The sequence below is a fragment of the Babylonia areolata genome, chromosome 27, assembly GCF_041734735.1.
Source record: "Babylonia areolata isolate BAREFJ2019XMU chromosome 27, ASM4173473v1, whole genome shotgun sequence".
NCBI lineage: Eukaryota > Metazoa > Mollusca > Gastropoda > Neogastropoda > Buccinidae > Babylonia > Babylonia areolata.
Window position 1 is genome coordinate 8,867,695 of NC_134902.1, and position 20,617 is coordinate 8,888,311.

The window sequence follows — 20,617 nt, forward strand, 5'->3', positions numbered from 1 at the left end:
TGACACTGACTCCCTGACAACCTCTGACGCCCTGACTCTGTGACACTCTGACTCCCTGACAACCTCTGACTCCCTGACTCTGTGACACTCTGACTCCCTGACAACCTCTGACTCCCTGACTCTGTGACACTGACTCCCTGACAACCTCTGACTCCCTGACTCCGTGACACTCTGACTCCCTGACAACCTCTGACTCCCTGACTCTGTGACACTGACTCCCTGACAACCTCTGACTCCCTGACAACCTCTGACTCCCTGACAACCTCTGACTCCCTGACTCCATGACACTCTGACTCCCTGACAACCTCTGACTCCCAGACAACCTCTTACTCCATGACACTCTGACTCCCTGACAATCTCTGACTCCCTGACACTCTGACTCCCTGACAACCTCTGACTCCCTGACAACCTCTGACTCCGTGACACTCTGACTCCCTGACAACCTCTGACTCCATGACACTCTGACTCCCTGACAACCTCTGACTCCCTGACAACCTCTGACTCCGTGACACTCTGACTCCCTGACAACCTCTGACTCCATGACACTCTGACTCCCTGACAACCTCTGACTCCGTGACACTCTGACTCCCTGACAACCTCTGACAACCTCTGACTCTGACTCCCTGACAACCTCTGACTCTGACTCCCTGACTCCGTGACATTCTGACTCCCTGACAACCTCTGACACTCTGACTGCCTGACACTCTGACTCCCTGACAACCTTTGACTCCCTGACTCTGTGACACTCTGACTCCCTGACAACCTCTGACTCCCTGACTCTGTGACACTGACTCCCTGACAACCTCTGACTCCCTGACTCCGTGACACTCTGACTCCCTGACAACCTCTGACTCCCTGACTCTGTGACACTGACTCCCTGACAACCTCTGACTCCCTGACAACCTCTGACTCCCTGACAACCTCTGACTCCCTGACTCTATGACACTCTGACTCCCTGAGAACCTCTGACTCCATGACACTCTGACTCCCTGACAACCTCTGACTCCCTGACAGCCTCTGACTCCATGACACTCTGACTCACTGACAATCTCTGACTCCCTGAAAACCTCTGACTCCCTGACAACCTCTGACTCCGTGACACTCTGACTCCCTGACAACCTCTGACTCCATGACACTCTGATTCCCTGACAACCTCTGACTCCCTGACAACCTCTGACTCCCTGACACTCTGACTCCCTGACAACCTCTGACTCCATGACACTCTGACTCCCTGACAACCTCTGACTCCCTGACAACCTCTGACTCCGTGACACTCTGACTCCCTGACAACCTCTGACTCCCTGACAACCTCTGACTCTGACTCCCTGACAACCTCTGACTCTGACTCCCTGACTCCGTGACATTCTGACTCCCTGACAACCTCTGACACTCTGACTGCCTGACACTCTGACTCCCTGACAACCTCTGACTCCCTGACCCTGTGATACTCTGACTCCCTGACAACCTCTGACTCCCTGACCCTGTGACACTCTGACTCCCTGACAACCTCTGACTCCCTCACTCTGTGACACTCTGACTCACTGACAACCTCTGACACTCTGAAATCTGGCCTCAAAACTCACCCCTTCTATAAGCAGTAGGTTTTGTTGTGACATGTACATCAAAACAGAATATACATGTGGTGTTTTTGACTCTGTGTATGTACATATTCACGTGTACACCTGTGCATGATGTGCAAACGTTTGTGTGTGATGTGTGTGTAGGGAGGGGGCTAGGTATGCGTTTATGTTTGATTGTATGTTTACATGCATGCATGCATTGTGTTTATATCTGTGTAAAGTTTGCTTGGTACATTTTGATGTGTGTATATAACATTGATGTGATGTGTTATGTACAATATCATGTGCTTTGTAAAGCATCTAGAGCATTTTTATATTCTGCCATCTTGTGAAAGGCACATAAAAATGCCTTTTTCCTCATTTGCAAAAAAAGGCATATAACTTTCAATAAGCAGAGGCAGTGGACCCAGTCTGCAGACTCATATCACTGTGCTGGCTGATTATGGATAGGGTGGACAAAGAAGATGGATCTCTTGTCTGATGGTTCATTAGAACATGAAGGTAGTGACAGACAGCGACAAAACTGATAGGAACATTTGATGCTTGTTGGGTCAAGCTGTCGAAGCAGACAGCAGTGTTGAGCACTTTGAAGGGGGCACAGCTGTGTTTATTAGGGAACTGTTGCTTTCACTGAAAATTTACAGCTGCCCAGTGAACAGCATTCTATAATCTGTGATTTTACAGAAAGTCCAGGGTTGAAAGTGGAAAGAATGGGAGACATATTTTAATTATTTTCATGCTTTTTGTCACTGATAAGATGACTGACTTGTTTGTAGAGGAGGCAAACCGGAATGCACAGCAGACACTTCAGTCAACCCACTTGCAACTTGGAGGGCATGTGTGACACTAAAGAGCCTCCCCCTGCATAGGGTGAAGTTCTAATGACACTCATGATTCAGAATGAATATGTGTGTATCAAACACTTTTAGGATTTTAAATTACTCCACATTTCAGAGCGATTTCGCATGACTCTAAAGTTTAAAACCATATTTTGGTGACCTTTAAGTCCGTCTTTTTAGTTTTGTCACTATGATTATTATGTAGTTTTCATATCGTTTAGTTTCTTTTGGTGTTTTGTTTTGGTTTTTTTTGTTTTTTTGGTGTTTTTATGCTTTCAGCCCAGAGATGGCTCTTTTGGCACATTACTAACTGAATAAAATTCTTAATTTTCTATTTTATGCTTTATTCCTATTAGGCTTTTTCCAATTCGAGAGAGTGGAATGAATTTTCAAGCACAAGAACTGCAACCTCATGAAGCCAAGGTATTTGAGCATACAAGTTTTTGATTGTATCATGGAGTCTGTAAATTAATGTATTGTGTTGGTTGTGAGAATAAGACACAAAAAAGCACAGCAAAAAACAAAACAAAAAATAGTATGCCCCAAAATGCATCTTTGGGATTGTTTCTCAAATTCACCAGTCAAATCTGATTACTGCATGTGTCTGTATCTTTCAGGCCTGTTTGCCTGTTATGTTATGAAATAAGCATAGACTAGAGTACAGCATCATCTCATACTCTCAATCTGACTTGTCCCACACTTGTACCCTTTCATTCTATGCTCTAAATGTGACCTCAGTTTTGAGTTCCCCTCCACTTCCTTGCATGTAGTGAGTTTGAAGTGAGATCTTTTGTGTCAGCAGATTCATGGGGACTGTCATTAGAAGGATGTGGTAGTGGTCTGTATTCAAGAGGAAATCCTTAACTCACTCAGGACGACAAGTTTTCTCACTTGCTTTTCCCCACAAACGGCCCATTTGTAAGGGTTTGGAAAAAAATTACAAAAAATACAAAATACTGTGTAAGAAAATGAAATTTTCAGAACTGGTTTATTACATGTTGAGCTATTACATATATAAAAAAATCAAATTTCTCATCTTATTTTTACAGTTTTGCCATATGTAGAAAATACTGCCAATTTTTCACCCCGAATCACCATACCCATGCTCGCTTTCTGCATTAAATTTGCTTTCTTCTTCGTCATCATCCACCTCTTCAATGTCCAACCCTTCAGTTTGTAGCATTTCAAGTACTTTGGCAACCCTAAAAAGTTGCCGTCACTGCCTTGTTCGCTTCACAACATTCTGAGAAGAGCCCGCTTTGCTAACAGGCTGGCATGCGAGCAGACGACCGGTCAGTGACTTTGTCAGCGTGTGTGCGAGACGGGCCATACATCCCAGGCTGACCAATCATACCATTCGATTGTGGAGTGACCCAGAATAGCACACTCTGCTTGGCTAATCACAAAATCACGTGCACAGCGCATGATGGAATTTTACTTTCGGAGAATGCTATTCCATTCCTTCGTCCGAATCCGAATACGTTTTGTGTAGGAATGCATGAGCATTCCTTCGTCCGGAAAGAGTTAACCTGGCTGGGTGACGGGCATTTACTGTCATCAACAGGTGGTGTCATGTATATGTTAAATCAGAATAAATTAACTGAACACCACTGCAGCAGTGCAGGGTCATTTAAGGTATTTGAGTGAACTTAAATTAATGGCTCTGTGTAAATGGCCAGTACTGGGGATGTGACATGAGCATCAGGGGGGTAATGCCTCTGAAGCAACACAGAAGATGAAGTGGTTCAAAAATTAACATGGTGTCATATACTGTAACATGCCAGACTGATGCAAACTGAGCCTACTAGTTTGCTCTGTTGGCCAAATTTTTCAGCAAACTCCACATTAACCCCTTCACTGCTAGTACGTTTTGCTATAACCTATGCTGAGAAAACTTTCAGTAAAAACAAGAAAAACATGCCAATGATTTTAACCCCTTCACTGCTAGTACATTTTGCTACAGCCTATGCTGAGAAAATTTTCAGAAAAACAAGCCCATGATTTTAATTTGCTTATATTTCAAAAAGTACTGAAGATAAATGCATAAAAATATATATCAAATGAAAGGAAAATGAACCAAGATTCTGTTTTTAATACTCACATGTTCAAATAACAAGTCAATCTGACAAAAATTCCATAAAATGCAATAAAAAAAATGTGACTGTCATTCTATCATGTAGGTGCTACAACATCAACCAGAATATCAACCAGTCTTTCTTGTGACTGTTGTGATCAACCACACACACTGTCAAAGGTTGTACAACAGTGTCCACGTCCATAAGTCTCCAACACAGTCCTCACAAAGAATGAAAAGGGTGTACTCAACCAGCATCTATCGCCAGTAAAAACGCTGTGTGTGTTACTTGCGGAAACAGTCTTCATGACACAGTGCTGGTTTGCTGGGGCAGTCTGGGCAGTAGAACCTCACATCCTTTCTTTATCCTTTCTTCCAGCAGACTCTGCACCTCCTTTGTAGCCGGGCCTTCTGTGGGGTATGTGGGATGACATCAATGAAGTGTTGTCCACACAGACGAACAGCGTGGTCATCTTCAGCAGTGTCTGGGTCTTGGTCACCAAAAATCATGGCACTAATTACATCCTTCTGGAAGTCCAGGAATGTACTGCTGTTGCCTGCTTTTTTGTTGAGGATGTGTGGATTCAGCATGGCAATTTGTAGAAAATGTACACACACATATTCATACCACTCCAGGGTTTTCCTTGTGGCATCGTAGGGCTGCAGCTGTTGGCCATGATGGTTTATGGCACCCATGTTTTTGTTGTAATCCAGAATTGCTGGAGGCTTATTGATAATCCAGAATTGCTGGAGGCTTATTTACTGCCCTTTGGTCTTGCTGCTGCTGGTCTTCAGCTGCAGGTTTGTGGCAAGTTGTCATCTCCAGATGGTCCAGGACGAACATCATGATCATCGCCACGCTGCATACCTGAAACACATAGCATACAAGACTAAGTTTGTTGGTTTTGTTTTTTTTGTTTTTTAATATGTAAAAAGGTTATGAAATGGTATCATTTTAATTCTGATTGTTTTCAGAAGCTGAAATACAAACACACACACCTACCCCCCCAACACCCCAAACCCCCAACACACACACACACTGAAACTGGTTCATAGTATGCCACACCCCCTTCATTCTCTTTCTCGTACAAAACAAAATGACAACACACACACACACACACACACTTCTACAAGTGTTGCATTTACAAAGTAATTTAGGCATACAATTCTGTATATCATTCTCTGATTTCAGTTTTGTAAACATCTCCTCCCCCCCACGGCCCCTCCCCCACTCACACACACACACACAACAACAACAACAAACCAATACACACTCGGGAACGAATTCACAGAAAGCTCTAGGCGAGCGACACACACTGTCATCAACAATGAGCCAGCCAGCAAGCCACGCCCCCTTGTGCAGTGTTGGTCACACACAGTACGCACGTGACTGACTTTCTCACACACACACTGATCAGTGACTGACGAAGCTACTTACCACAGCTAACACATTCAAACCACACACAATGCAGTTACATTCATTGTTACAACAAACAGAAAGCAAATAATAAACTGACAAACCTCGTAAACACCCACCTGCATCTTGAATCAGCTGAGCTTGTCTGTCTTCAGTTTCGTCAAGCAACTCCACCTCCCACCCCCCTCCACTGTCAAAATCAGGGTCTTCGGCATCACCTTCACGCAGTTCTATCTCATTCAGTCAACAATCTTCATCTCTACTGTTTGCATCGTGAAGGATTTCTTTGAATACTCTTGCAAGTGTTGGGGTTTGTCTGCGTTCAGCCATGGCTTTGCAAACGCAACTTGAGCTTCATACAAACTTGAAAAACTTTCGCCATAAATATGACGAATAGGTGAATATTTTTAGCTAATGGAACTCAGGAGATAAAGAGCTCTCAGGGGAGCTAATTTACTGGTTAGCAGACTTTTTTCTGCAGTGCGGGACTCAAAACATAGAACGTTGTAACATGACGTACGGCGCACGTCAATACAGCATTGGCGAGCAACATTTCATGACGTATGCCGTACGTCAACAGTGCAGTCAAGAGGTTAATTTGCTTATATTTCAAAAAGTACTGAAGATAAGTGCATAAAAGTGTATATCAAATGAAAGGAAAATGAACCAAGATTATGATTTTAATACTCACATGTTCAAATAATTAGTCAATCTGACACAAAAATTCAAAAAAATGCAATAAAACAAAAATGGGACTGTCATTCCATCATGTAGGTGTACAACATCAACCAGGTTATCAACCAGTCCTTCTTGTGACTGTTGTGATCAACCACACACACTGTCAAGGCTGAGCAACAGTGTCAATGTCCATAAGACTCCAGCACAGTCCACACAAAGAATAAAAAGGGTGTACTCAACCAGCATCTATCGCCAGTAAAAACGCTGTGTATGGTATTTGCGGAAATAGTCTTCAAGACACAGTGCTGGTTTGCTGGGGCAGTCTGGGCAGTAGAACCTCACATCCTTTCTTTATCCTTTCTTCCAGCAGATTCTGCACCTCCTTTGTAGCCGGGCCTTCTGTGGGGTATGTTGGATGACATCAGTGAAGTGTCGTCCACACAGACAAACAGCGTGGTCATCTTTAGCAGTGTCTGGGTCTTGGTCACCAAAAATCATGGCACTAATTACATCCTTCTGGAAGTCCAGGAATGTACTGCTATTGTCTGCTTTTTTGTAGAGGATGTGTGCATTCGGCATGGCAATTTGTAGAAAATGCACACACAGCTATGTGTACCACTTCAGGGTTTTCCTTGTGGCATCGTTGGGCTGCAGCTGTTGGTCATGATGGTCCATGGCACCCATGTTTTTGTTGTAATCCAGAATTGCTGGAGGCTTGTTTACTGCCCTTTGGTCTTGCTGCTGCTAGTCTTCAGCTGTAGGTTTGTGGCAAGTTGTCAACTCCAGATGGTCCAGGATGAACATCATGATATCACCATGCTGCATACCTGAAACACATTGCATAAAAGACTAAGTGTGTTGGGTTTGTTTTTTTTTTGGTTTTTTTTGTTTGTTGGTTTGTTTTTTTAACATATAAAAAGGTTATGAAATGGTTATGGTACCATTTTATTTCTGTTTGTTTTCAGAAGCTGAAATACAAACACACACACCCCTACCCCAGCCCCCCACCCCAAACCCCCAACACACACACTGAAACTGGTTCATGGTATGCCACACCCCCTTCATTCTCTCTTCCCCATACAAAACAAAATGACAACACACACACACACACACACACACTTCTACAAGTGATGCATTTACAAAGTAATTTAGGCATACAATTCTGTATATCATTCTCTGATTTCAGTTATATAAACATCTCTTCCCCCACCCCTCCACCCCCACTCTCTCTCTTTCACACACACACACACTCACACAAAACAACAACAACAACAAACCAATACACACTCTGGAACGGATATGCAGAAAGCTGTAGGCGAGCAACACACGCTGTCATCAACAATGAGCCAGCCAGCGAGCCATGCCTCCTTAGGCTGTGATGGTCACACACAGTACGCACGTGACTGACTTTCTCACACACACACTGATCAGTGACTGACGAAGCTACTTACCACAGCTAACACATTCAAAACACACACAATGCAGTCATATTCATTGTTACAACAAACAGAAAGCAAATAATAAACTGACAAACCTCGTAAACACCCACCTGCATCTTGAATCAGCTGAGCTTGTCTGTCTTCAGTTTCGTCAAGCAGCTCCACCTCCCACCTCCCTCCATGTCAAAATCAGCATCTTCGGCATCAACTTCACGCAGTTCTATCTCATTCAGTCCACAATCTTCATCTCTACTATTTGCATCGTGAAAGATTTCTTCCAATACTAGTCCAAGTGTTGGGGTTTGTCTGCATTCAGCCATGGCTTTGCAAACACAACTTGAGCTTCGTACAAACTTGCAAAACTTTTGCTATAAATATGATAATGTGGTAAATAATTTTAGCTTATGGAACTCAGGAGATAAAGAGCTCTCGGAGGAGCTAATTTAATGGTTAGCAGACTGTATTTTCTGTAATGCAGACTCAAAACATAGAACGTTGTAACATGACGTACGGCGTACGTCAATACAGCATTGGTGAGCAAAATTTCATGACGTACGCCATACGTCAACAGCGCAGTCAAGAGGTTAATAAGCCTCTGACAGGCCTGTTATATGCTCTGCCAATCGGTGCAGTTCCCTGCCCTAAGCACTCCAAATTGAATCAAATTATGGTGCTTAGAGCCTCGCCCCAATGCACTTAAGAATCTTTGGCCGGTGGTTTATCTGACAAGTCTATGAGGTTATAGATCTGTCTTACGACATTTCAGCACTCTGTGCCTCTTTCACCATGTTCTGGAGGCAGCCTTCTTGTGTTCAGAGAACCCTTCATCAAGTTTATCTCAGGGATTTCTGAACAGGGTTGATGGTTCGAAGGGGATTTTCTTTGTTTTGTCGGGGCTGACACAGCTGTTACTGTTACAAGGGCTCCCTGTGCGAACTACTGGTAGTAAGGCTATGTCCTTTTCAATCAAATTCTGCATCAGTTTAACTTGGCACAGTATATGACACCAAAATGGTCAGTTTGAATCATTTTCCCAGTTTGATAAAATACACTTTTCACCATGTCAAACTCAAATGCCTGGCCTAGTTCACATGGGGTATTCTTTAATGGCTCTTCAGTTCTTAAGGCAAGGAATTGTGCTAATTGGCTGAGCAGACAACAGGCCTGACAGAGGTGTATTATAACAGAGTTAGCCACAAAATTTGGCCAGCAGATCAAACTGATAGGCTCAATTTGCATTAGTTTGACATGGCAAGTATATTTAACCAGACAGGGAGTATGATACAAACTCCCCATTTATGTGTTGACCAAAAGAATGTGTCAATGACTATATAAAAAATATATGTATATATTGTAGAGTGTATGATTACTTTGAGGCAACTGATTGTTAAGAAATTTGAGTCTTTTTCACTAAATAACTTTTTTTTTTTCAGACCATCCAGAATGATGAAACAGCAATGAAGCGTTTCAGGAGGTCATATGAGATGATGCTGTATTTTTATGGAATCAAGCTTGTTGATCACAGAACTGGAGAAGTGGCTCGGGCTGAGAACTGGAAGACGCGCTTCAAACATCTGAACCAGTGAGTGTGTTTTCTGCCTAGATTGTTCTGTTGACAGTCTTGTATGGTTTAGGTGTCATCCAGTCTTTCCATGCAGAACGCTGATTTTTTAGTATCCATTCTGGATTCAAGTTATGAATGCAAACATCCATCAGAAGTGTATGTAAATTATGTCTCTTGTCATCGTTTTTTGTGTACATGTACACAAGACATGTGCACAGCTACTTGCTTTTTGTTTCATTAAGCTCTTTTCATTGCATCTCACTTTGAAGTCTTTCATCTTTGGCTGTAAAGTTGCTTACATGGATCTGCAGTGGACATTCTTTTAAGCATTTGAATTATTCCCCTTTCTTTCCAGTTACATTGACCATTCTACTGGTTGATGGGAATGTTGGGATTTGGTGGAAATATTTTAAGTCCTGGAGATTTAGACAGATTTTTTCTCCTTACTCTTGTGATTCCATTATGCATGCGGTTACAGAAGTTTTAACCTTAGTTTATTCACTACTCACAGTCGTCAATGTTGGCTGCAACACATCTTTAACCCTTTGAGCCCTGACCACCGGTTTACCGGTGGTGGGGAGGGGTGTCGTAATAATGCCTGGCCACTGGTTGAGCAGTGCGAAAACACTTGTGTCGTGTTTTGCTATTGGTTGACTTATATTGAAGAGCCAATCAGAAAAACCATAATATTCCCACGCCAGCGAACGCAGTACCAACATTGCCGCGCCCCCTCACTGTGTTTTGTGCATGTGCTTTGGATAAAAAAGATCAATTTCTACCATGAAGCGTGCAGAGTCTCAACCTGACACACCTCCTTTGATCAACTGATTCTACATGCTCAGATTCATTTTCAGCATCACTATCTGTAGCAAAATCATCCGATTCGAATTCCACCTCACTATCAGAGTAATCATTGTCATACTGTTCTTCCGATAAATCATCAAGCATATCAGTTACTTGCTGCGTTGTGTACAGTTGTTTTCTCGCATGTTTTGACCGTGATTTCTGCCCTGACGGGCCAGGTTGAAACTCTGCATGCTTCAAGTGTTTACACACCGCTCAACCGGTGGCCGGGCATTATGTCATTTTTCTTTGCCACCGGTAAAGCTGTGGTCAGGGCTCAAAGGGTTTAATACCAATTATTTGCAAATTTTGGCTCAGGAGCTCAGGCAGAAGGGTTAAAATTGCTCAGGGACTCAGGGCTCAAAGGGTTAAAATCCTGAGGCTAGAACACACCAATAGAAAACAGGTGACTGGGCAGCTCATTGACAGCTTCCACTCATAAAGTCACAGTGGTACCATGCTCCTGTCACTTGCACCTCACTTCAAATCACAGAGACACACGCCTACTGTCGGAAATATTTATATAAATAAGTCCCATCTTTTATTACCTGTAAATAGGATTGCCACATTGCTGTGGTGGGGGAGTTTGCCTGCCTCAGAGACTTCCAGAACAACAGCAGAATTATGTAAAAATACTGCATCTTTATGTCATTCATGGTCACCTCAGAAATGATGTCTGATTGGATAGATGGGCTGAAGAAAGTGTCGAATGTTGTCAGTTTCATCACTGTCATTGTCATCAACTTCAAGGTCAAACAAATCATCAGACAGATCCATCTCTCATCATCACACTCATACATAATCATCAGCACAGCTTGCAAAGTTGTGTAAATCCACTGACTGGGACCACTGTCTTCACTTTACATATTGTCCAACACCTTTTTGGTATACGAGGCAAACCCTCTGCACACGCGCTCGAATTGGTCCAGTTAGCATATGATTACTGAGAAAAAAGGGATCTTCCACCAGACAAATGCTTACTTAAAATAGTATGTCTTTAATCCAGATATGTTAAACTAACCACTTAGTGTCTGTTTATGTTCATTGTATTAAATTTTGATGAAGGAAAAATCAAAATAGATGCAGGACATCAGTGGACATCTTTTAGGCACTATAGCAGCACTTTTTTGCAGGATGTCAGCTGACATCTCAAAGGCACTGAACTGGTTAATGTGCGCACATGTGGAACAGTGAATTTCTGTGCCTTGGTAGAGACAATAAACCAGTCCTGAGCCCTGAGTCCAATAACTTTAGTAATAAAATTGATGTTGACTAGGTAAGAAAAACCATGTGGCATTGATACTGAAATATAAGCTCAAAAACATTTATGAAGATCATTAGGTATTGCAATAGCATACTGTAATTTCAGGCCCAAAAGTCAGTACAGCGCTTAAGGCACACCATCTGAATTTGAATTATAAAAAAAGAAGTTATTTAAAAGGCACACACACATACCACTAATGAGCCACATCTGAAAATCCTGAAAAGTGAAAGTCCTCCATATCGAATGGTGCAGATTGGGTTTGTTGACCTGATGTTGTTTTTTGGGTTTTTTTGTTGTTTTGTTTTTGTTGTCCTGGTTTTTTTTTTAATAAACATTTTTATTCAAGTTTAACATTTAATGAATGCATACATACATTACATACATACCGGCGGACATACAAAAATTGTATTTGTAATTATCAATAATATTACTTATTATCCATTATTTAAACTATAAAGCAGAAAAACAACAACACAACATTGTTTTTATACAGAAAAAAAACCACAAATAAAGTCATATGCACTGCATAAAAAAAGTAAATAAATGAAAGGAAAATATTTTTTTTAAAAAGAACAAACGTTATATTCGTGGTTGTCATTCCTCCTCCTCCTCGCTGCCTTCCATCATTTTTATGTATGGGTACCATTTTCTAGAAAATGCTGTGGACATCATTTCCATCGAGTGTATATATTTTTCGGTTTTGTATATGTTTCTTAGGTCTGTAAGGAAGTACTTTATGCATGGTTTGATTTGATTTATTCTGCATTTATAGGTGAAATGTTTCGCCACTAGAATGATATAGTCAAATATTTCATCTGTTTTTGTAATATCATCATTTCCAAATAATACTAACTCTATATTCAACTTTACATTTGCACAATTTTCACACTTTTCCTTCAAGACATTTTCTAAGTCCCCCCAAAAGAGATGAGTAAATGTACAGTGCCATAAATAGTGTTGAATTGTGTCTATGTCATTTTTACAGAAATTGCACATGTCTCTATTTGTTATTCCCATTTTTTTAAGTATTTTGTTTGTAACCAATATACCATGACATATTCTGATCTGGAACCATTTCAATTTTACTTCCTTTATGTTTTTCACTTGTTTCATAGTCGTATCCCAATTTATTGCAATATCTAGTTTTTGCTCCCACTTGATAAAAGAATTTATATATAAAAATCAGTTCAAGTAATATATCATAATATATTTTAGATCCTTTCTTAGCCTTTGCTATTATTTGTAGTGCTTTTGGTTCTTTATTGCATGTTTTATCTGTGATAGTAATATTGTTTGTGCTTAAGTAACTTTTAATGGAGCGTATAAATCCCATATACAGTAAATAATTAACTTTAACATCATATTTTTCTGTGAAATCTTTATGACTAAGGAAGCACCTGCTTTCGTCTACAATATCTCTAACCAGGAAAATACCTTTACTGGTCCAGTTTTTTAAATAAACTGTCTTATTACCAACTTTAAATTTATCGTTATGAAAAAGTGGTTCTACAAGTGCCTCTTGTGCTTCTTTTAACCTAACATGTTTTGTAAAATTCACATATGCCCAATATACATCTTTCCAGAATCTATTACATTCAACGTTTACAAATTTTCTTGGTCCATACAGATCCAGGGTGTTGATTTCTGGGGATTTGACTAAGAGTATTTTTTTCCACTTTGCTGTTCCTGTGTGTAGTTTCCTAACCCATGATATTTTTATAGCCTCTATGTACTTTTGTATATTTGGAATACCCTAACCTGATGTTGTTTTTGGGGTAGTGACATATTCAGGAACTAGATAAAAATCCAGTTTCCATCTGCTTGTTGACTCAGCTCTGTTTAATCTGTTTGTTCTGTTACTTGCTTTTCCATCAGCTTTAACCATTTCTACCATCCTGAAGCCTTCAGTCAAATGTGCACTGCTGTCTTGCCCCAGTGCATTACCTTGTTAAAGCATATTCCAGTCTGTTAGCCCTGCTTCCACTTACAGCTGCCAGCTAGCTTTGCATGTTCGAAAAGTTTTGAAGGCAGTCCGTTTATTTTTCTGATTTCTCTATTTTCCCAGCAACTCAGATGCTCCTCCTTTTTTATTTTCTTTTTTTTTCTTCCAAATTGCAATCATATTCATTTTAAATTTGTAGTAATATGTGATTTTGTTTCAATCTGGTACAGTGGTGAACATCAATAATGTTGAATCAAACAAGTGATGAGCCTGAAGTATCTTAGTGTGGCAGTTCAGTGTGATCGTGTGTGATCAAGTATGTTGTCAGATATTGAGTTTATTGTGAGAGGTGGCATCAAGAGGCACTCAGAATATAGTTTGCAGGTGCAGATAGGACCCATACAGTTGATAAGATGCAGTGTCAGATTTGAGGGGTTTTTTAATGTTAAAAAAGTTGTGCCAGACAGGCTGAAAATGACAGTAACTATTGGAAGTTAAATTACAATCATTCCCTTGTGGACTGCTTTCATTTGACTGCTATCTATGGACCCAAACTACCCATAATTTTGTTTTTTAAACAACGATGGACCAGTTTCTAACCTCCCTTTCCTTTCAAAATATATTGAGAGATTCATTGTCACAGTTTTTGGTCCACCTGAATGACAGTCTGAGTGATCCACACCAGTTTGCTTATAGGACTGGGCACAACACACAGACTTTCCTCCTTAAAGTCATAAACGACAAAATATCTCTTCTATCCCTTTTGGATCTTTCTGCAGGTTTCAACACTATTGATCACAACATCCACCTATCTAGACTTAAACCTCTGTCAGCATTTCCTGCACAGTTTAAAGTGGCAGAAATCCCATCTCTGTCCCAGACAATCTCTGTAAACAGCCTTTTTAAAGACTTATCTGCAACACCACTAAACTGTTATTGTATATGGGGTCTCACATGGTTTTGTGTTTGGATGTGTCCGGTTTCTTTTGTACATCAGATCTGTATCTAACATGATGTATCAACATTCACTCAGTCACTGTCACACGAAAGCTATGCTGACAACACCCACCTACAACTATCAGTTCCATTTCTGAAGTCAACAACATGAACACAAGCTCCCACAACTGGATTACAGAATTAAAACAATGGATGACACTGAACATAATTCAGTGAAGGGAAAAGATAAATTTTGCTCCTTTCTCCCTCCAAATTCTATAATAACCCTCCTCTTCCTCCGCCTGTCTGTATTGGCACTGTTGATACTGCCTTTTTTTCTGCAGTCTGCAATCTCAGTGTCACATTTGATCCCATTCTTTTCAGTATGTATCCAATATCTTTTTGGCAGCCTATTTGGAAATGAAAAATTAAGTCCATTACAATCCCACATAAGCCTTGTTTCAGCATTTGTACAATAAAGACCTGGAATTTCAAATTAAGAGGACAGCGAGGGCCATTTGACAGGAGTAATCAGCAGTGTTCTGTGTGCACTTGAACAGCTCAGTTATTTGTAACTTTGGTCCTATGATGACACTACATAACTTTCTTGGTGACCATTGAATTTGTCGTCATTTATGTCTTCCTTCGGAGTGTCCCTTTCCCTCCCTGCTTTTCTGGGACAGTTATCCCCATGGGTCATCAAGTCATCCTGAGTATTTGTGTCAAAACTTTGTAACTTGTTGAATTCAAGTTGATACATGACATGACAAGTAATCCATGGTGCTTTCAGTTCCATGCACAATTATCTGCGTATCACCCGCATCCTTAAGAGCCTTGGGGAGATGGGGCTGGAGCACTACAAGGTGCCCCTGCTGGAGTTCATGCTGCACGAGGCCACCAAGACGCGACAGCTGGACCGCACCCTGGACAGCTGCTACAACTACTGGATCGGCACCGTCAGGAGTGATCGCCACAGGGAGCTCCTGAAAAGGCGTGCTGAGGCAGGGGGGCAGAGGATGAGTGCTAGATAGGGCCTGCTTACAATGGCAGTGGTAATCTAATGGGTGATGGAGGAGGAGTGCTAGATAGGGCCTGCTTACAATGGCAGTGGTAATCTAATGGGTGATGGAGGAGTAGTGCTAGATAGGGCCTGCTTGCAATGGCAGTGGTAATCTGATGGGTGGTGCATCCAGCCAGTCAGTTTTCATTGTTCGTGTTTGATACACTCGGGTGTGGGTTTTTTATGTTTGCAAAAGAAAGGAACATATGTTGATGAGAGGTTAATTTTGTCCTGTATTTGTTATGTTATTGTAGCAATATAAAAATAAAAAAAGCAAGAGAAATAAATTTTGCCATGCAATTTGTGTCTTACTCATGTTGATAAAAGAAACAATTTTGACCTGCAGATGTGAGTTTGGTCCTGCCAAAGCAAAGAGAGGGAAAAAATGATGAAACTGAATAATATGTTTAAAGATCAGTGTGGTCATGTATTGATTATTGTGCTGTTGTTTATGTTGATTTGAAAAACATTTTTTCATTAGAATCAGACATGTTTTTAATTCACTGTGACAATGCGGAAATTGTCAGGTGTTAGAAACTATTTTGAAAAATGATTAATACTGATTAAGATAAGTGATGTGGAGGAGAGTGCTGAAAAAGGGAGTATACCATGTTACTGTGCCATAACTATAGACAGTGACAGGATTCATCATTGTGATACAGTGCTGGTGTGTGTTTTATGAGAAAAGGAATTGTTTTGAGGTTTTAAGACTATTTTTCTAAGGGTATAGGACTGTGCAAACACTGTAGGAATTGTTTAGACTATTTTTTAAGGGTTTAGGACTGTGCAAACACTGTAGGAATTGTTTAAAGACTATTTTTAAGGGTTTAGGACTGTGCAAACACTGTAGGAATTGTTTAAAGACTATTTTTAAGGATTTAGGACTGTGCAAACACTGTAGAAATTGTTGGGCTTCAAACACTGTAGGACTTGTTTGAAGACTAGGTTTTGAGGGTTTAGGACAGTGCAAATGCTGACATCTGGTCAACAGGTCCAACATGTATTAAACAATAATTTAGCATTTTATTTGGTTTTTAGGTGACATATGTATATAAAGTGGATGATGCTGTGTATGAAATAACTTTATGGTCTGATCATATATATATTTTGTTGTTGTTTGTTTATCTGAATTTGCATGCATTTCTTCTCTCCTGCAATTAAATGACACTCACTGTAGATTCACCTTTCATTCTGTATTAGTGGTTTACATCCCATGTTATACTGATGATATTTCAAGCAGGGAATGGATAACAGATGGGAAAAAGGAACAGAACCACAGGTATCCACATTGAGATTATATGTCGCTCAGATTTTCTGACTGAATAAGTTTCCTAGTAAAAAAGTGAAGATTGTGAGGTAGTTTTGGAAGATTTGAGAGGTTTCAGTGTGTGTATGTGTGTGTGTGCAACATGCATGCCAGTTTTCTGCCTTTTCATCTATTCACTCAGTCAGATGTTTTTCTTTCTAAATTCCATGGTCAAAATATAAAATCATATGGCAAAAAAAAGTGTTCTCTACAAAGAAAATTAACAGACAAGGCAAAAGTTAGAAATGGCCCCTTCCTACCAATTCCCCAACCAATCATTTGGGATTGGTTTGCTGTGTTAGCCAAAATCTGCGGATGAAATTGCTGTGGTCAAGTGCATTGAGGTTTGTGGTCCACACTATCTTTCTGATCTTATTCATCCTTACATACCCTCACACCATCTCCACTCTTCTTCTGACACCCGCATGCTTAGGATCCCCCGTTCGATTCAAAATGATGGCTAACGCAGTTTTTCATACCAAGCCCCCATTCTTTGGAATCAACTTCCCAAGTGCATTTTTGTTACACTGTTAAGCTCATTTAGAAAATACTACAGTTTTTCCCTGCCCCCTCTCCACCAGATCCATCAGAAGACAGACACTCAAGATGAACAAAGCTCGGCAGACCTTGTATTGTCTCGACCAGTAAGCATTTACATTAAAAAAAAAAAATCAGCAAATTATGAATAACTTATCATACAGCACAAAGTGAAAGGAACTGTTTATGGAGAGTCATCCAGTCCTTTAAGTCCACATTGCAATCTCCTCCCAGACACCAGTGCATCAATTTCAGCTATGCAAGTTGACTGATTAAGTTGAGGGTCATCAGCAAAGTTTCATGCAACATCACATGATGACATGGCATCCAATACAGGAGCAGCATACAGCACAAAAAGAACTGCATCCAGAACACCCCTGTGGGACACCATACCTCAAGGCAGATAATAACTACAGTAATAGATAGTGCTTATATGCCACAAACTCCCCATATATTGGGTCTGAGCGCCTCGCATGAAACAATATATATACACTGGTGTCTAATAACACACTCTGCACATGAAAAAAAACAACTTCCTCAGCCTCTTCATCACTCATCTTCGCTGCAATCTTTTAAATCAAGTCTGAAGACCCACCTTTCCCCTCCTGAATATTTTTTCAACAGCTCATCCCTTTCCAGTATGAACTAAAATGACTATTCGTGAGTGAGTGAGTTTGAGAGTTTCAGAATTTGTTGGCTGTATTACTGATTTTGTACTATTTATGATTGTGTGCTATGACTTGTGTGTTGTGGGTGTGTGTGTGTGTGTGGGGGGGGGGGGGGGTTGAATAATTTGTGTTTGGTATCTTGTGTTCTATTTTTCCTTTTTGATATGTTTTCTACTTGTAAACACCTAGGGCTCATTTTCAAGATGAGGCGTAAATGCTCATAAAAATAATGATAATAATGATGACATGGAGTTTACAAATAACAAATGAATAAGCTTTTATGCAATTGATTCAACTGGTTTCTTTGTTTCAATATGTATGGTAATGTGAATTGCCCAACCATTCGGGCGACCGTGCATGTGTGTGCGCCTGCATTTGTTTACCCATACAGAGATCTGTCTTCAACACCATGTCATGTGCTGTGGTATTCAATCCAGCTGTGATGTGTACCACTGACTGTGTCATATCAGTGGTGTAAATGCGCTCTCATAGGTGCTGTGTGTGTTGTTGAAGTTGTTGGTGTGTGTGTAAATGTGTACACAAATAAGTGTGCATGTGTGCGTATGTGTATGTTGCTTTGTGTGTGTCCACTTGTGTGTTTATGTGTGCGCGCACGCATTCATGTGTGTATGTGGGCACGCGTGTGTTATATATATATACATGAGAGAGAGAGAGAAAAAAAAGCATGGTTGGTGTGCTTGTGATGCACTTCAGAAGTGTGAGCACGCAGTTGTAATTTAGAAAGGGATCATGTGATCAGGGGTATGTGACCGAGCCTCCATTGACTGAGAAATTCACACTATTATTATTATCATTATTACTATTATCATTTATGCCTCATCTTGAAAATTAAGCCCTAGGCGTTTTCAAATAGAACACATACATAAATATCAAAAAAGGAAAAATTCAACATAAGATACCAGACATTATTAGAAATTATCCATCCCCCCCCCCCTGCCCCCCACCAACATACACACCCACAACACACACACACAAATTATAAATAGTACACAATCAAAAATACAACCAACAAATTCTGAAACCATCAAAACACAATCACTCACTAATAGTCATTTTAGTTCATACTGCAAAGGGATGAGCTGTTGAGATTTATTCAGGAGGGGAAAAGGTGGGTCTTCAGACTGGATTTGAAAGATTGCAGCGAAGATGAGCAAGTGGCTGAGGAAGTCGATTCCAAAGAACAGGGGCTTGGTATGAAAAAATATGCTGACAATACATTTTGGTTCAAACAGGGGGCATCCTAAGCATGCAGGTGTCAGAAGAAGAGTGGAGTTGGCAAGAGGGTATGTAAGGATGAATGAGATCAGAAAGATACTGTGGACCAGAGGCCTCAATGGACTTGAAACAAAGAGAGACGACTTTGTAAATAATTCTTTCTTGTACTGGGAGCCAATGCAAAGCTTGAAGGAGAGGAGAGACGTGATCTTTTTTCTTCTTCTTCTGCATTCATGGGCTGCAACTCCCACATTCACCCGTATATACGCAAGTGGGCTTTTACGCGTATGACCGTTTTTAACCCGCCATGTAGGCAGCCATACACCGCTTTTGGGGGCATGCATGCTGGGTATGTTCTTGTTTCTATAACCCACCAAAGGCTGACATGGATTACAGGGTCTTTAACGTGCATATTTGATCTTCTGCATGTGTATACACACGAAGGGGGTTCAGGCACTGGCAGGTCTGCACATATGTTGACCTGGGAGATCGGAAAAATCTCCACCCTTTACCCACCAGGCGCCGTCACCGTGATTCGAACCCGGGACCCTCAGATTGAAAGTCCAACGCTTTAACCATCCGGCTATTGCGCCTGTCGACGTGATCAAATTTACAGGAACGAAAGACAAGACGAGCAGCATGGTTCTGGACTTTCTGAAGCCTAGCAATGAGGTAGCTGGGTGAACCAACAAGTATGGAATTACAATAATCCAGGTGGAACTGCACAAAGACACAGAGGAGAGTTTTGGTTGCATCCTCAGTCAGATGTTGAATGGATGCAATTCTGCAAATTTCAAAGTAACACTATTTGCATATGTTTGCAACATGCTTCTGACAGGAAAGAGACTGGTTGAGTATGACACCAAGATTACAGATGAAAGAGGAATGCTGGTGTCATCGAGGGAGACTGAGGAAGGAAGAGAGACTGAGTGGCAAAGTCTTTGTGGGGTGATAATCATGATTTCAGTTTTATCCTCATTTAATGTTTGCTTGTTTTCAGTCATCCATATCTTCAGATTGGAGATGCAGACCTGAGCAGAGTCAATGAGAGAGGGAAGAAGAGACAGAGTCCCAACAGATACAGCTGGTTGTCATCGGAAAAGCTATGATCGATGGGACAATGAATGATGATTGACAATGGTGGAAACAGGCTGATAGTAATACATGTGTGTAAAGGCCATTCAGTATTGTAAAGATACACACATGCATGTTTTCTGACAACACAGCTTTATTT

The 20,617-nt window shown here is 40.9% G+C and overlaps 1 protein-coding gene across 1 annotated transcript in view; it reads left to right on the forward strand.

The window, feature by feature from the left end:
- LOC143300955 (uncharacterized) overlaps window positions 1-16,988 on the forward strand; it is a 28,997-nt gene extending 12,009 nt beyond the window's left edge. Inside the window, exons 6-8 of the mRNA XM_076614904.1 lie at window positions 2,776-2,842; window positions 9,461-9,609; window positions 15,367-16,988. Coding sequence (XP_076471019.1) covers window positions 2,776-2,842; window positions 9,461-9,609; window positions 15,367-15,607 — 457 coding nt within the window. The 3' untranslated portion in view covers window positions 15,608-16,988. The remainder of the gene's footprint in view (window positions 1-2,775; window positions 2,843-9,460; window positions 9,610-15,366) is intronic.
- The last annotated feature ends 3,629 nt before the right edge of the window (window positions 16,989-20,617 follow it).